Source organism: Agelaius tricolor, unplaced genomic scaffold, assembly GCF_023055355.1.
Source record: "Agelaius tricolor isolate 1412-34295 unplaced genomic scaffold, bAgeTri1.0.p SCAF_12, whole genome shotgun sequence".
In the NCBI taxonomy this organism is placed as follows: Eukaryota; Metazoa; Chordata; class Aves; order Passeriformes; family Icteridae; genus Agelaius; species Agelaius tricolor.
In genome coordinates, this window is record NW_027269272.1 from 4724657 (window position 1) to 4740509 (window position 15853).

Genomic DNA, 15853 nt, shown 5'->3' on the forward strand with positions numbered 1-15853 from the left:
GATCCAGAGTTTATTGTAGCATGGTAGATTTCTGAATGTGGTAACAGCTCCAGCTAGACAGGCAGAGACCGAACCACGGCAGAGACCCCGACCATGGTCTCGTGTCCTTTTTAAGGCCCGGGGACAGGGGGAGGGGAGGGCCAGGTGAGGGCCAGCCAGGTGTGAGCAGGGGAAGGCTCAGGGGATGTGGACGCTGGGACAAACCAATGAGCCCAGGCCTGGGGGGGATCTGCCAATCACACCACGCCTTGCTGGAAGGTGCCAGGCAGGAGGGCACAGGGGGAGGGGGAAAGGTTGGCACACCTGAGGGGGATGGCATGGGTGAGACAGGAAATGGGACACACTGCAACACTGGGGGCTGCTTCTTTCAGAGCTGCTGTCACACTTGGTTGGATGGCAAGGAGAGGGGAAGGCCTGAGTCTGCAGAGCTGCTCACTGCTCTGTGCCAGCAAACTGCCTGAGCCCTAAAGGACAGCCTGCTCCTAGTGCTTAGAAAGAACCTCTTAAAAATAAAATCAAACTCTGCTGCTTTAAACAGTCTCTTATATCCAGCATTTCTAGCTTAGCTTTATTTTGCTACTTAAAAAGGGAAATGTTTTTGAACTTAGCGGGATCAAAAAAAGCGAGATAAAATTTTAAATTGGCGGTGAAATAACTTCTCAGCTCTTTCAAATTGAGGACACAAGTATTTTGACTATGTAGGAAAGTACATCCATGAATTTACAAGCAGATTATGTAGTCTTTTTTAAAGAAATCTGCTATTTCCTTTTTTTTATTAGATGCAGTTTGCTTCTGTGTAAACATTTAACCCTTTGTGCAGAGGAGAGTTTCTAGGTGTTTTTGAATTCCCTTTATGGCAGTGCTAGTTTCTTTTGGTCAAAAAGTCTTCCAAAGTGATTTTAGGATGTGGGGGAGAACATATTTAAAATGAAGTTTGAGCTTTCATTGGTTCAGCATCTGTCAGTGCTTAGTCTGAAGTTATTATGCACTTTAAAGACTGTAAATTGTAGTTTTCTGCTCTGAGGGAGTTGCTATGATCTCACCACTTAAGGATTTCTTAGACTGAAAAATGAGGTTTTACACTCATTTACCTCTGTCAGAAAAATTCTGAATATTGAAATTTTCTCCCTGTCCCTTACATTTTCCTAACATTCTCAGTGAGTCTTAGTTATATCTACTATTTAATAATTTTACTAAACCTTGTTAAAGGTTTAGTTTATTTACTAAACCTTGTTAAATGTGTAATTCATTTATTTTGCAGTCATGGAATTGGAAATATATCTACAGGTAGAATGTGATCTGTGGTCCATTTACAAGAAGCTGTGGGAGAGGAGTTTAATTTTATTTTTAGGTCATAGAATAAGATGTTGAGTCAGCATTTGAAAACTTTTTTAATAGCTGAATTAATTTATGATTAATGGAATCTGAAACAGCCTCTGTTGAAGGTTCTTGCCATTTCTTGCATTTTTTATTCTATTTTACTTAGGACATTCTTTTCCTGCACATTTTTAGTTTAGGGATAGTAATGCAAACCTAACACTGATGTGTCTATATAATATAGTCTATATGATACAGATATAGAGGATGTAGTTAGGCAGAAATTCTGTCTTCAAAACTTCCTATTTTCCTCATTTCCTCACTTAAACCTCACCTGCTCTAAGGGCATCTCAGCAAAGACTGGTCCAGGAAAAGTGACCTAACTACAAACAACTGAGGTGACCTGGGCCCTGACCTACTGGTAGTATCAAACCAGGAGAGTATGACCAAGAGCTTCTGCTTTTTAACACTTAAAAATACCTGAATATTGTTCAGAATCATTCAGTAACATCTTTCTTGTAAAAACACTTTAGGTTTCTATCCAGTGATGATTAAAATAGAGAACAGAAGTATTTACCTGCTTTGATGTTGGTCTTATGTGGCACAGAGGAAAAATAATAACTATTCAGAGGAATCTGCAAAATTTTTTTAATGTAGAAACGGTAATTTCTAAAGTTAGGGGAGATGCTGCAGTGGGATTTTTATCATGCTCTGTGGGAAACGAATATGTAGAGAAATCTTACTTCCAGAAATGCCTGTGTTATAAATGATCAATCAAAAATCCAAATTAATAAATGCAAAAGATTTTAATTTTGCTACCAAAATATGGTCCTCAAAACCCACAGCCACAGAGACGGCGTCAGGCCAGGGATGGGTGCTGGGTGAACCTGGCTCCGACCTCTATGGCACGGATCCCCCTCTGTTCACCAAGGCTGTTTTATACAGTTTTTTATGCCTGAGGCAGAGGTGCCCCGATTTCCTTTGTGACCCCACATATGTGAGAGTTTCTTTCACCGTGCTGGGCTGGACAGTCGGACAGTCGCTGTTTCCTGGGTATGGCAGGCCCTGATCCTGTCAGGAGAAGTCGCATGTTCAGATGGATCTTCTTGGCTTCGGTTGTCTTGATTGATGGTATCTATCAAACAATGATCACCCTTGGGTGTGCCCTGGTGGCTCCAGGAAGCCCATCTCTGTGCTGGCCATGTTCTTTCATTTCTGAATGAAGCTTTGTGCCCCTGCTGCCTTCAGGAGTTTGGTAATTCCACAGGAGTTATCTGTCTCTGGCCTGTTCGTGGTCAGAGCCTTGCTGGATTTTATAATTTTTATAGTGTGAAAAACGCCAATCACTTGGGGTTTTTTTAAATTTTAAAAAATTAATAGTAATAAAATGGTTCTAAAAATAGAATATAATTAGAGTAATAATAATTTGGAGAATTTGAATTAGGACAATATGAAACAATAGAACCAAAGAGTTATGGATGTCCGGGTACAAGCACAAGCCCAAAAAAGGACCCCCGTTAACAAAGGATTAACCTTTAAAAGCAATAACCTCTTGTATATTCATACACTTCATCCATGATGCATAAATTCCATTCAAATACAGGATTCTGTCTGCTCATCTTCAACTCCTTCCTCTGAATCCTAACAGCGCCTTTGAGGTGGGAAGAAGTTCGTTTCTTCTGATAAGAGGGCAATAAATTCTTTTTCTCTGAAAGAGTGGGGTGTCCTGTGGCTGCTGTCTCGCTGCAAGTCCCTTCTTTAAAATAAGTATCCTACATAGCATAGTTTCTATTTTAACATTTTTTATAACCTAAAACTATATTTAACACACTACTTAAGAGAATTAATACAGCATTACTTTCTTACACAACACCTATAATATTCATTTTAATATTTGCAAAAAGCCAATAATAAAATATGCATTTTTCACATACTGTATACATGAAATAAACAGGGCAGGAGATCTTTCTCCTTTTTAATTCCTTTATTAAAAATCAGCCCGGGTGGGAAGAACTGACAGGTTGTGTTCATGCTGCTGCTGCTCCCAGGAATGGCACGGAGGAGGAGGAAGAGTGCAGCTCTGTCCACTGGTCTGCAGGCACAGCTGGGCCTTCTGTCCTCACAGGAGCATTAGGAGATTCCCAGTTTTTCGGTTTGACATTTGAGGTTCCCTGTCCAGCCGACATCTTTTTAGGTTAGGGTGAGGGGTAAAAAGGGTCTTGGCAGATACTGGATTCTGTTCCTCACATCTGGACATCACTTCAATCTGTCAATTCCGTGTTGGCTCATTGTTTTTAGGGGTTTTTGCTAAGTTTGGTGAGGGGCTTCTTCATTTGCATGCCAGCCCCGATGTCCCGTCCTCTTCATGATGTCCCCTCCTCTTCACCATCCTCCAGGCAGCAGCAGGGTGCCACTCAACAAAAGGGGGAATTCATAACCATCAACAACAGGGAGTTTGTGACATGGTCACAGGGATCTTAGGATGAGGGAAGAGACGTAGATCTGACTCCATGTTACAGAAGGCTTGATTTATTATTTTATGATATATATTACATTAAAACTATACTAAAAGAAAGAAGAAAAGGTTTCATCTCAGAAGGCTGGCTAAGCTAAGAATAGAAAGGAAAGAATGATAACAAAGGCAGCTGTCCTGGACTCTCTGTCTGAGCCAGCTGGGCTGTGATTGGCCATTAATTAGAAACATCCAGGATGTTGCATTCCACAGCAGCAGATAACCATTGTTTACATTTTGTTCCTAAGGCTTCTCAGCTTCTCAGGAGAAAAAATCCTCAGGAAAGGATTTTACATGAAAAGATGTCTGCAACAGCAGTTAACAAAAACGATAGGTGATTACAACAACAAACAGTTAGAACTCCACCCTGGCAGCAACTAGCCCAAGCTGTGAACTCTGCAACTTTAAAAAAAAATGAGCCACTTTTCTACTCCTAACAACACAATCTCCCCTTAAGCATGAATTATAAGATATATTCCACCTGTCCCTGTGCAGCCTCCCAGCAGGACGCAGCCATGGCCACGGAGATCGGCTCCCCGCCGCGCTTCTTCCACATGCCGCGCTTCCAGCACCAGGCGCCGCGGCAGCTCTTCTACAAGCGGCCCGACTTCGCCCAGCAGCAGGCCATGCAGCAGCTCACCTTCGACGGGAAACGCATGAGGAAGGCTGTCAACAGAAAGACCATCGACTACAATCCTTCTGTCATCAAATATTTGGAGGTCAGTAAAGGGATTTTTGGGTTTTGTTTCGAAGTTTTTTTTCTTTTCTTGGTATTTGGGATTGTGCTGTTCGGTTTCTGCTGAGAGGTCTGGAATACTGGGAGAGCTAGTATAGTAGAGGAAATGTATTTAAATATCTGTAGAGAGGCTTTGCCCCAGAGGTCCCGGTTGCCCTTGATGGGCTGCAGCTGCAATGTCCTTAATTGGGCTGCAGCTGTGACCCATCAAGGGCAACCGGGACCTCCGGGGCAAAGCCTCTCTACAGATATTTAAATATATTTCCTCTACTATAAGCTAGTGCTGCATTTTTAAGCAAAATTCTAAATGCTTGTGGATTTGTTAAAATTATAATAATATAAATAAAAATAAAATAAAAAGGAGATGTTGAGCGTTGGCAGTAAAACTGCAAGTGTTCTGTATTTTGTGTAAATACCAACTTTTACATTTTGTCCTGAAATTCCAAGTTGGTGTGCAGTTGAATATCTTGTGTAATGTTCTGGCTTTTTGTTATAGTAGCTTTCTTGAGCTAGGCCTAATAAGTTCTTGGAGGTCTATAAAACACTCAAGATAGCTCAGCTACTCTTGGAAGCATAAAAATTAGCAGGATGGCTTCTGTTGCAGTATGAGAAACAAAAAGATTTAATAAAAGGCAAAATAACAAACAGAGAAAAATCGAGCCAGGTGCAGGAGCTCCTCCTGCCCCTGATAAAACACCTCACAAAAGCCATTGGTTTCTTTGTTTTCTTCTTTTTCTAGTGAATTGCCCAGGTGGGACCTTTTGGCTTCTGTCCAATTGGCTCTCCTTAAGTTTGAGGTGAAGTCCCCTAGGCCTATGAGGTGGCTTTTTCACCTAATCCAGGAGAGAAACATCTGGGCTTCTTTCCTTTCTGAGGGGACAAAGGATAGTTTGGTCACTCCATCAACAAGGGGCACACTCCTCTAGCTTTTCATAAAAAACTGATTATAAATAATGTAGTTGTTCTTATTTTTGCTTTTAAGTAGAAATTTCCCAAAATGGAACATGAACCATTGCCCCTTCCCCTCCAAAATCAGGACACTAGAAATGTTTTCTTTCATTTTACTAAATAGCTCTTCAGCTTGCACTGTGGCCTCTGAAAGTCATTTCTATACTTAAGAAATAGAGAAAAACTAAGAAAGAGAGTTAAGAAATAGAGAAAAACATTAGGTTTCATTGGAGAAATGTTTCTGTAAAAATGCTTATTTAGCTCACCTGATGGGATAGCATTACTTAAGAAATACAATTTTCTTATCCAAGATTTACTCTGTGAGTACTGGACATTACCCTGGAAGAAAAAGAATGAAATCGAAATACTGGCATTGTTACAGCTGCAAGAGCAACATTGCAAAAATGTGATGAAATTAATTCCATCTGCTATGGCCAGTGCATGGTTATAGCTTGTAGGTGTTAACAGTTAGAAGGTTTTTGTAATAATTAATCCATTATCTTCTAAGATCTGTTTGAACATCAAACATTTTGAACACATTCTTACATTTTAGGAATGCCCCAAAAGAGATTCTATTAGTAGAGTGCTATTCTAAAAAACATTTTTGAAGTCCAGGACCTTTTTACTGTGACAGGAATAAGCACCCTCAAAATTCTGTTCATTAAAACGTTCACAACATACAAAAAAATCTGATCTCCATCTGGCTTCAGTACTACCAATTTAATTTAATGTGGTTCTAGAAAAAAATAACTAACCAAGAAAATGTGTAATTTGCTCTTGGCCTAGGAGGTTGTAGGAAACTTGAGTGGTGCATGCTGGGAATGTTTTACCTAGAATTGGAACTTGTTTCCAATATGTGCACAGCTCCAAATCGGTAGGGTCTGTGGCACAAAGCCCAAATAAATAATTCTAAATTCATGAGAAGTGTTTTTGAAAAGGTTTGGTTTGGCAACTCACAAAATTTAAGTAATTGGAGGCGTTGTTATCCCTTGATCTAAGTTTTGGCCTTTTGAAGGCATTGTCTTCATGCTGGCTCTGCAGAAGGGCCTTTGGTAGCTCGTGCTGCTGTGTGGATTTCGTGGGGAGTTCATCAGCACAGCTGCTCATGGTGTAAATACAAAGCTTTGACACTGGGCAGCAGAGTAGCACAAAAATGTTCCTTGTTACACAGGACTGCTGCTTTCCTGGAGTTGCTTCAATCTGATGAAATTAAGACTTTAAACATTCCTGACTCCTTTTCTTACAGCATATAAACTCCACTTGTTCCTTTTCCTGAGTCCAAAGTCTTAACGCAGTTCATTCTAAAATCCTTGGAGCACTTCAGAATTTCCCAATCAGGATCTCCATGTGTTTCTTATTTTCTGTTATTTAACAAGGAAATGCTCTATTATGAACTAGGAGTTGTTTTCTTCTTTCCAGAATAGAGTGTGGCAGAGAGACCAACGAGATATGCGAGCGATCCAGCCCGATGCAGGATATTACAATGATGTAAGTAGAATTTTCCTCTTCACTGGTCAAGTTGTGCAAATAAAATTTGTCCAGAAGATAGGAAAGATTCTGCATGTCAGCTGAGGTTATTTTTGTATCTGCAAAAAGCCTTAAAGCTGTGAAGGGTATTTTCACTCTACGTTATTTTCTGTTGGGATCCCTGTCCATAAAGGGACCTTAAGCTTGGACAGGCTTTTAATTTCTGTGCATAAGAACTTTCATCATGCACTGGTTACAAAGCTGCTCTTGAAGATGCTGTTTCTGGATGTTTGTGTTTTTAATCATGCAGACTTCAAAACACTTCTACCAACTTACATCTGGTAATATCCCTGCAAATTATAACCTTGCTTTTCCAAAAATGGGTGTTTAGGAATGTGTTCTTTTCTTGAAGGTTCTGATTTAAATGTCATCAGGAAATCTTTTCTTTCTTCTCTTACAGCTGGTCCCTCCTATAGGAATGCTGAACAACCCTATGAATGCTGTGACAACTAAATTTGTTCGGACTTCTACTAATAAAGTAAAATGCCCAGTGTTTGTTGTCAGGGTGAGTACAGTGTTGGAATTACTTTGTTGTGTTGTCTAATTTAAATTAGACTGATTCTTAACTGAACAAAATGGCAGTTAAAGCATCTTTAAATAAAAATAGCATGTGCAGTGTATGGACTACTTCTGTGTCCAGTCTTTCTATGGAGAGCTTTAGGAAAATAAATGGTAAAGTCTGAGTACACAAGAGTTCTTACTCTGAGTTTGGAGTGCAATTCCTACCTTCCTTATTACATTTCAGAGACCTGACATGTCTTGACTCAAAAGAAAGGAAGTTTGGTCTCTGTGCTGTTGGAGTCTCAAAACAGCTTTTAACAACTTTTTCCAAGATGTCACAAGTATTGTTTAGTATGGATATTATGTGCTAGAAATGCACTGGTGCCAATAAGCTTATTTCATCTTTACAACTAGAGTTTTTCATTGTTTTTACAGTGGGCTTTGTCCTGTTGTTACAAAAGTCAAAAGTCCTCTGGCACAGTTCTGCATTTTTGCCTTCTTGCATCCTCTAGAAAGTAATTTAGTAGCTTCCATTTCCACAGAGTCCCTGAAGAAGCTCATGATTTATTTGGAGAATTGTGAAGAAATATTTGAATGTTATATTTGCACAGTTTAGTTAAATGTTTCTTTTGCAGTGGACTCCTGAGGGGAGACGCTTGGTCACTGGTGCATCTAGTGGGGAGTTCACTTTATGGAATGGACTGACTTTCAATTTTGAAACAATATTGCAGGTAAAGTAATCTGTCAAGATTTCTTTGTATTTCCTTGAGGTCTTGGAGCATGTTTTAGGAACACATCTTCACCCTGTTCATCATGGGTCTGTGGTCTGAGTGGTGATGGGAGCCTTAGAGGTCTTCTGTCCTGTTGTGATCCCATGTCAGGCCATGGCTACAGGCAATTCACTTAATGCTTCTCATTCCACCTCCATCCTCTATATTAACAGTTCTCAAGAATGCATTACGAGTATTTGTAATGGTAAAGAAACACTTTGGAAACAAAGTGCAAATACTCTTATTATTTAGAAGACCATTGTATACAGAGTGAGGGATTTCCCCCCTCCCCAACATCTTGAATGTAATTAGATCATCATTGTTCTCGTTTCCTCATTGCAGCTGTTAAGTCGGAACTTTAGTAACTTCAGTGTTTGTGTGGATCAGAGAGTATTGGAATGTGTTTGCTAGAAGTTCTGTTTCTGAATTTGCAGGCTCACGACAGCCCTGTAAGGGCTATGACTTGGTCACACAATGATATGTGGATGCTGACAGCAGACCACGGGGGATATGTGAAATACTGGCAGTCCAACATGAACAACGTCAAGATGTTCCAGGCACATAAGGAGGCGATTAGAGAGGCCAGGTTTATACACAATATACCATTTTCTGTAGTACCTATTGCCATGATTAGACTGTTCTCTAAGTGTATTCTGGGTGCAGAAATGCATGGGTTCTGTCAGATTCTGGGAAACTTCCTGCACCACATAAACACAGTATTTCCTTTTGTTTCCACATTCTCACCGTTTTGCTGGCACCTTTCTGAATTAGTATTGTCCCAGTATCCGCCTCTGCAATATGTTAGAGATGTATTTGTCTGCCGCATTTTGCACTGGTATTCTTTTCATTTTTATATGGTGACGATGTGTATCAGTTATTCCTTTTTATACGCACTGTGTAAGACAACAATTTCATTCCAAATAAAGAATTCAGTCTTTAATAATCTAACTGAATAAAATATAAAACCTTCAGAAATAAAACACCTGCATAGTTCTCACAAAATAATAAAACACTAAATAAAGTGAAGAACTGCTTGGCTTGGTGAAGCCAAGACTTCCAGTAATACTAAATACCCACGCAGACTGCCACATACAGAAGTCTAATGTTAATACTGAATGGGTTCTTCAAGCTTGAAACTGTAAGAAAGCCATTGAAAAGAAGATTGTAGGATATTCTCTTGGTTCAGTGTTGATGCCTCAGTTGTGCAAATGTCTATATAAAAATCAAATCCAAAGTGATACTTACCAGTAAGATGTAAATGAAGGGTGTTTCTAGAGCAAACCTGCATATAATTTTTAGTCAATGTTTTTAAAGTAAGCCTGAAGAGAAGCTGCAGATCCCAAATGGTGCTAAAACAGTGTTTCTTTGGGTTCAGGTGCTGGCCCATGGTGATAAAGGTTCACTGCCACAAACTCACTTTCCACTAAAGTCACCATTTTTCTTGGTAGGGTGCAGCATTTTCTGCCAGAGTTTGGTTATGAGAAGTGCTTACTTTGGATTCAGTTACTGTCTGACTATCATGGCCATGCACTGAATTTCTCTACTGCTTTAGGCCCTTTCTTGGTCATAAAGATCTAGGATTTCACAAGGGCTCCCTTGTGGTCTTTCACTGCACCAGAAAGAAAGTTGAGTGCCTGTCAGTTGTTGGAGGTGTTCTGGCCCTATTCACATGGTTAAATAACTCCTTGCTTTTCCAGTGACTTTCATCAATCAATGTTAACTGCTGAACCTGGAAGCTGCTTACGTGTCTGTAGGATTCTTTTCATGTTGTTGGTGGGGTGTAATAAGAGGGAGTGTTTCCAAATTGCTCTTATAAGTGTTTATTTTGTATAGGTTTTTTTTTTTTTTCCCCAACAGTTAAACCAAGTAGCATTTTCCTGTAACCAGCTTTCCCTTATGTTTTGCTTCTCTGCTGCAAAGCACCTGTGGCTGAAGAGGAGTTTTTTCCTAAGAACTGTTCTCCTGTGCTTCTATGCAGTGTCACTTTCTTGTGGTATTCCCAAACATTAAAATCTAGGCTGACAGTTACCAAACCATATTGATGTTGCTTCTCATCCTGCAGAGAAGGCACTACTGTGTGCAGTCACAGATAGGAGGGTGCTAAGAACAAATGCCAGATTTTTTCCTCATTTGACAGGGGACTGCAATGCAATAGTAATCCTATGCTGAATTCATGTCTTGTGCTGAAGTGCCGTTTGGCAGGCACTATATTCACTTAGAAGTGCCTATGTTCAAATGCCTCCTTCAGTGTATAACACATTACAGTATAATTTTGCCCTGTCTGAGAAGCATAGATAATCTGTTAAATGCTGACTTCTTTCCCCTGCTGTGTGTCTTCATGTAACAGTTTCTCACCCACGGATAATAAATTTGCTACATGCTCTGACGACGGCACTGTTAGAATCTGGGACTTTCTACGTTGCCATGAGGAGAGAATTCTTCGAGGTATGTGTACCAAAAGTACTGATTGGGGTATTTCAAGAGGGGGAAAACTTTTATTTTTTTTTTTTTAATTAGATGCTCACAATACAGAAGTATCAGCTTGTCTACAATTTTTTTCTTAATGCTCCAAACAAGTTTTTGTTTGGCTGCTGCTATAGGTACCTTATATACAGAGAGGCTGCAGTTCACAAGGGCATTACACTGTTTATTCTCCACTTGAGCTCTAAACAATGGAGGTGGATAGAAGGACATTTTACTGCTCCTAATTAGGTAGAAACAGCTGTTTCTGGGTCAGGAATACATTTCTCTTTCTCCAAAGCTTAATCTTTGTGGCTGCTGTTATTTCAGAACATGCATCTTCATGCAGAGGATTCCATTCTTTTCTGGGGCATACCTTTCATTCTGATTTCTTCAGAGGCAACGTGGTTATTTCTCATTCCTTAAGAGGAAGAGAGTATTTAAGTAGAGAAAACAGGTACATTTTAATCACATCATTTGTAGCACAGGCAAATAATCCTAGCTATGGTTAAAGTTTCTGTCCAACATCTATGTGCACTAAATTCTGGTGCCTCTCCACTGGCCTTCTTGAGTCTTTCTCCTTCTCTTTCTGCAATCCTAATGAACAGTAACAGTAGCTTCTGAGAGCTATTCCTTTTTTGCAGAGATGTCCAAAGTACATAATTTAATAAGAATATATTAAAAGGCTGTTATGAGACTGAGGGCTGTAGATTTGCAGATAATCTGCAAAGAAGGTAGGGAATAAAAACATGGGCTTTCAGTTCTAGATGTGTGAGCTTGTTCAGTGCTTTCCCAAATTGAGGAATTTTTTTTTTTCCTAAATGCTTCCAACTTGGACCTGCATTCCATATTTTATGAAGTAGAACTCTCCCTGTTTCATTTGACTCTTAAGGTCTCCTCTTTTTTTACAAGCCTGTTACTCTTAAACATCACTACTCTGCAAAGACTTTGAGCTTCAGCATTATTTCAGTGGTGACATTTTAACAGCATGTGTCCATAGACATTATGGTAGGTGTGTACTTTGCAGGACCTGGCCAACAAATTTCTAGGATATATACTTTACACCTGTTACTCTGGAAGGCCTCAAACAGATTTAGGACTGTTCTGCTTGATGCTTTACAAAGAAATCTTTCTGCCCTAAACATATTCTGTACCCTCCTGCAGGTATGTACTACTAACCATGTGGAGGAAATAGGGATTGCCTCCATGCAGAGTTGTCAAGGTTATAAAAATCCCTGCACTTCTGTGTTCTTGCAGTGTTCTGTGTAAAGTTGGAGGAGAAAAGCATTTAATTTAGATTATAGAGAGCAGAACTTGAACTACATTTTCTTCTGTTACCTTGTGTATGTTAACATTTGATTGTGAGTAGACCTCAGATAGAATTGTCCCATAGTTTCTTAGTTTATACATCTCAATATTCAGTTTTTAGTTTGCACATAATTCTATAAAGAATTCATTTGCTTCTGCTTGTATCATCTAACCACAATACACTTCACTATTCATATAAGTTGAAAGTGGTTTGAAAACTTTACCATCTTTGGATAAAATTGAGCAGGGGAGATTATTCCTTTTTTCTATTGTCAGATAAGCAAAAAACCACCAAACTCCAACCTAAACTCAAAGAAAAACAGCAAAAACATCCCCCACACCACAGAAAAATACCCAAACCCTGATTGTTGGGAGGATGTCTCTGCAAGTATACAGGTTTGATTTGGCTTTAGTCTCTAGGACTGGTTTTAAATACGGCCAGAAGAGTTATTTGAAAGAGCTGATGGGTAACATCATTTTCTCGGTAGAAAATACAAGCTTTCACTCTTATTTGGAGTTTAGTGCCTTATGGCTTTGGGGTATTGATCTTCAGCTTTTGGCTTCTCCATGTGGGTTCTGCTTTTACATGGTTACAACTGTGACCTTTGATACTTTGCTGAGTACAGCTGTTGTGGAGCTGCTCATGCCATTGCCATGGAGTTAGAGATCTGTAAATTAAAATTTTGGTGCCACTATGTCAAAGGGATTTTATGTACATTGTTTAGATCAAATACAATGCTGGGAAATTATTTTTATTTCCTACTTTCACACATCATACAGCTATTCTGGATAATATTGGTGCTGTGAAGTTGAAGGAGTTCTACAGTGTCCTTTAGGTCCAGAGTTTCACTTCACATGTTAAGGTGTTCTTCAAGTTATCACACAGAATTAGAAAAGTCAAACCTAACTATCAGTTTACAGTCAGATGTATTAATTAAAAATATCAGCACTCACAGGGATAATATATCAAAATGTTGTTCAGAATGATCTTTCAACAACAAGGGACATATTTTAAAAAACAGACTTGAAGATTCTAATGGTAAGGAATGCTTTTAAAGCAATTCTGTAGAGTGCATTAAAGTTACTGGGATAAGCTTTGCTGGTATGAAAAAGACAGAATTCCACACTTATTGCAGGTGCTCTTATTTGCACTAGAGCAAACTCATATTTATTCCTATTGTTTATTGAAATGGTTTCCTTAAAAGTGTCCTGAAGCAACAATTCTAGACTTACCTTCTGAAGAGTATTGGAAAAACAATGGAAGTGGTAAATGACATAAGATGAATTCTTAAGGTTTTCCTGCAGTTCTTTCAGCTGTCTGGAATAGGCTCTGCATTTTCCCAGTAGTTTAACCTATGAGTACATGGCCTGCATGAGATACACAACTGTGTCCACTTCCCTTTGATTCCTCAAGGTGAAGGTGAACAGGACACCCTCCAGGGCTCTTCATGGCTTGTGCCAGAGGTTCTGAGTCTCATTTCTTCAATCTCCAAGTCCCTTTTTGCTGGCCAGTTTTTCACTGCCTAATGCTGCTTTGGCTGTTGTTTGTACCACCACAGCTTTCCAGGGCACAGGAGGGGGAGTTTGGGCACTTTGTTAGCAGAACATGCAGATTTGTCAGGCTCCTTTTTAGTACCCTAAAGAAATAAATAGGATTAAATTCTTATTTTCTTGGGGAACCATCTTTAAGTAATTCAAGTGAGTTATCTTGGAAGAACTTGTAGGTAGAGGAAATAGCTTTGAGTGTCATTGCTTCCTCACAGCCTGGGTACTGCCTGGCTTTTCTCTTGAGGTAGAGCTGCTGTGGTCCTGATTTTGCACCAGCTGCTTTTACCTCTCTCAATTTCTGTCATTTCACCATCTTGATGATGGTAATGAGTGCACTTACATTACAATGAGTGCATAAGTTTAGTGCACTTACTTAAGTACATAGGTAGGAACTTTAGTGATGTTAAAAAATGTTATTTTAAAAATAAGACATGGAAAACAGGCTATAGTGTAGCAACATTTTATTTATTTTATTTTCATGACAACAATCTGTTCCTCTGAAAGGCATTTCCAATAAAATGATCTCAGATTTTTTGTCTAAACTGTTGCAATGATGTTAAAGCTGGGAATGTTTCTGTAAGAATATACACATGGATGGCTTTTAATAATTCTAAAAATATCTAGTGAATAACTAAAAACAGTACAACATTCATGTCCCTTTATTTATATGAGAAATTAATGCTATTGCTGATTTTTACTGGTGGCAGTGACATTCTGGGTAGTGTGTCTGTGCTGATATATCCCTGGGAATATTTTGGGTAGGTCATTAATAAACACATGATCCCTTAATTATTCCCAGCCTAACATCGTGGGCTGGGAGGCTACAAATAGATTTTGGATTTCTCAGTTCCCTTCTCCTTCCTCTCACAGAATCCAGTCGAAATGAGTTCTTGGGAAGACTGTAATGTTTCATTCTGAAGTGTAGATGAGCTCTGTATTCCCAGATTTCAGAGTTACCTGCCTTAAGTAGTTCTTGTGGGGAGGATGGCTCCACCCAGCTCTCTGAAGGATGCTGTAACCCATGCTTTTTGAAATACTTTGGAGATATGTTCTTCTATTTTCTGTCTCTAAAATAGGGTGATATAAACAATCTTTCAGCCAGTGTGGTAGACTTGACAAAAGATTTCTCTTAGCCTAATTCAAAGAATTAAAGGCAATCAAGATCTTAGTGCATTCTGCCTGGATTTGAAATGTGCAGTTTGTAACAACATCTAATTTTTAACACTATCACCTACAAAATAACCCCTGTGTTTGTGCCTGCAGAAGTCACAGCAGTTGTGGTAAACAGAGTTTTCATCTGCTCACAGGTTCTGCAAAAGTGTTTCCACCTCTATTCATCCTGAAATAACTGAGGGATTTATTCCTTCCTTCTCTTCCGTTTCTCAGTCTTTTTGAGCAAATAATGTACCATGAAGCCCTTTTTGTTTGAATCTATTGTATGGTTTGTATTCTCTGCACTTTCTGCCTGAAAGTGAAGGATCTCTTCAGAGTTTTCTTTCCCTCAAATAGCAAATCCTGAACTTAATTTAGACGTGAGTTCCATGGGTAAAAGGAACCTGAGGAGCAGAGCCACATCTTCAGCTTGTTCCCTCACTTTTAAACATGCATTGTTATCCAGCTCTTAGCCTTGAAGCAAGTAACTTCTAAAACTGTTTCTTTTCTTGGAATATAATTGAACTCTACATTGGGTAATTTTAAAGAATTAAACCCCAACCCTTCTGTTTCCAACTTTATTACCCTTATATGAGGTTTTTCTTTTTTTTCCCCTTGTCTCAACAAAGAGAGAAAACTCAGTAAATTCCAGAAGTGCATGTATGTCAATACCATGTTTCTTGTTAGGAGACCTATTTTTTAAACCTTCTGGAGTTTTTTGTGGGGATTGCTTCTTTAGACTCTTGGGATTTCAGGTATATTTGAAACATCTTCTAGCCTAGGTGCATCCCTGCATGAAAGTTTGCATTGGAAGGTTTTTACTCAGAACAGAAGCTCAGGATGAAATGAGACCTGGCTGATAGTGGCACCAACCAGATCAATCTAGAGAAGGCAAGTCCTTGAATTTTTGCACTTGAAAAGATGCTCTGTTTTGGAATGCTGGTATTGGACCAGCTCACCTCTTTGTTGGTGGGTTTTTTGTTTGCCAGCTGCTGTTGCAGGTCTCTGATCTTCATCAGTGTGTTGCCAAAGCTGAGCTGGGGCTGGGGCAGAGAGGTGTTGCAGCTAAATCAG

At 39.3% G+C, this 15853-nt stretch overlaps 2 protein-coding genes across 4 annotated transcripts in view; both read left to right on the plus strand.

Moving 5' to 3' along the window:
- The window catches only part of POLR2D (RNA polymerase II subunit D), a 29647-nt gene extending 25304 nt beyond the window's left edge, over positions 1-4343 (plus strand). The window contains exon 5 of the mRNA XM_071437181.1: positions 4325-4343. The gene's annotated coding sequence lies outside the window, so the exon portion shown is untranslated. The remainder of the gene's footprint in view (positions 1-4324) is intronic.
- Position 4344: 1 nt separating this feature from the next.
- Positions 4345-15853, plus strand: part of WDR33 (WD repeat domain 33) — a 52535-nt gene continuing 41026 nt past the window's right edge. For all 3 annotated transcript variants that reach the window (XM_071437178.1, XM_071437177.1, XM_071437176.1), the window contains exons 1-6: positions 4345-4548; positions 6933-7001; positions 7441-7545; positions 8177-8272; positions 8746-8897; positions 10659-10756. In XM_071437178.1, coding sequence (XP_071293279.1) covers positions 4345-4548; positions 6933-7001; positions 7441-7545; positions 8177-8272; positions 8746-8897; positions 10659-10756 — 724 coding nt within the window. The remainder of the gene's footprint in view (positions 4549-6932; positions 7002-7440; positions 7546-8176; positions 8273-8745; positions 8898-10658; positions 10757-15853) is intronic.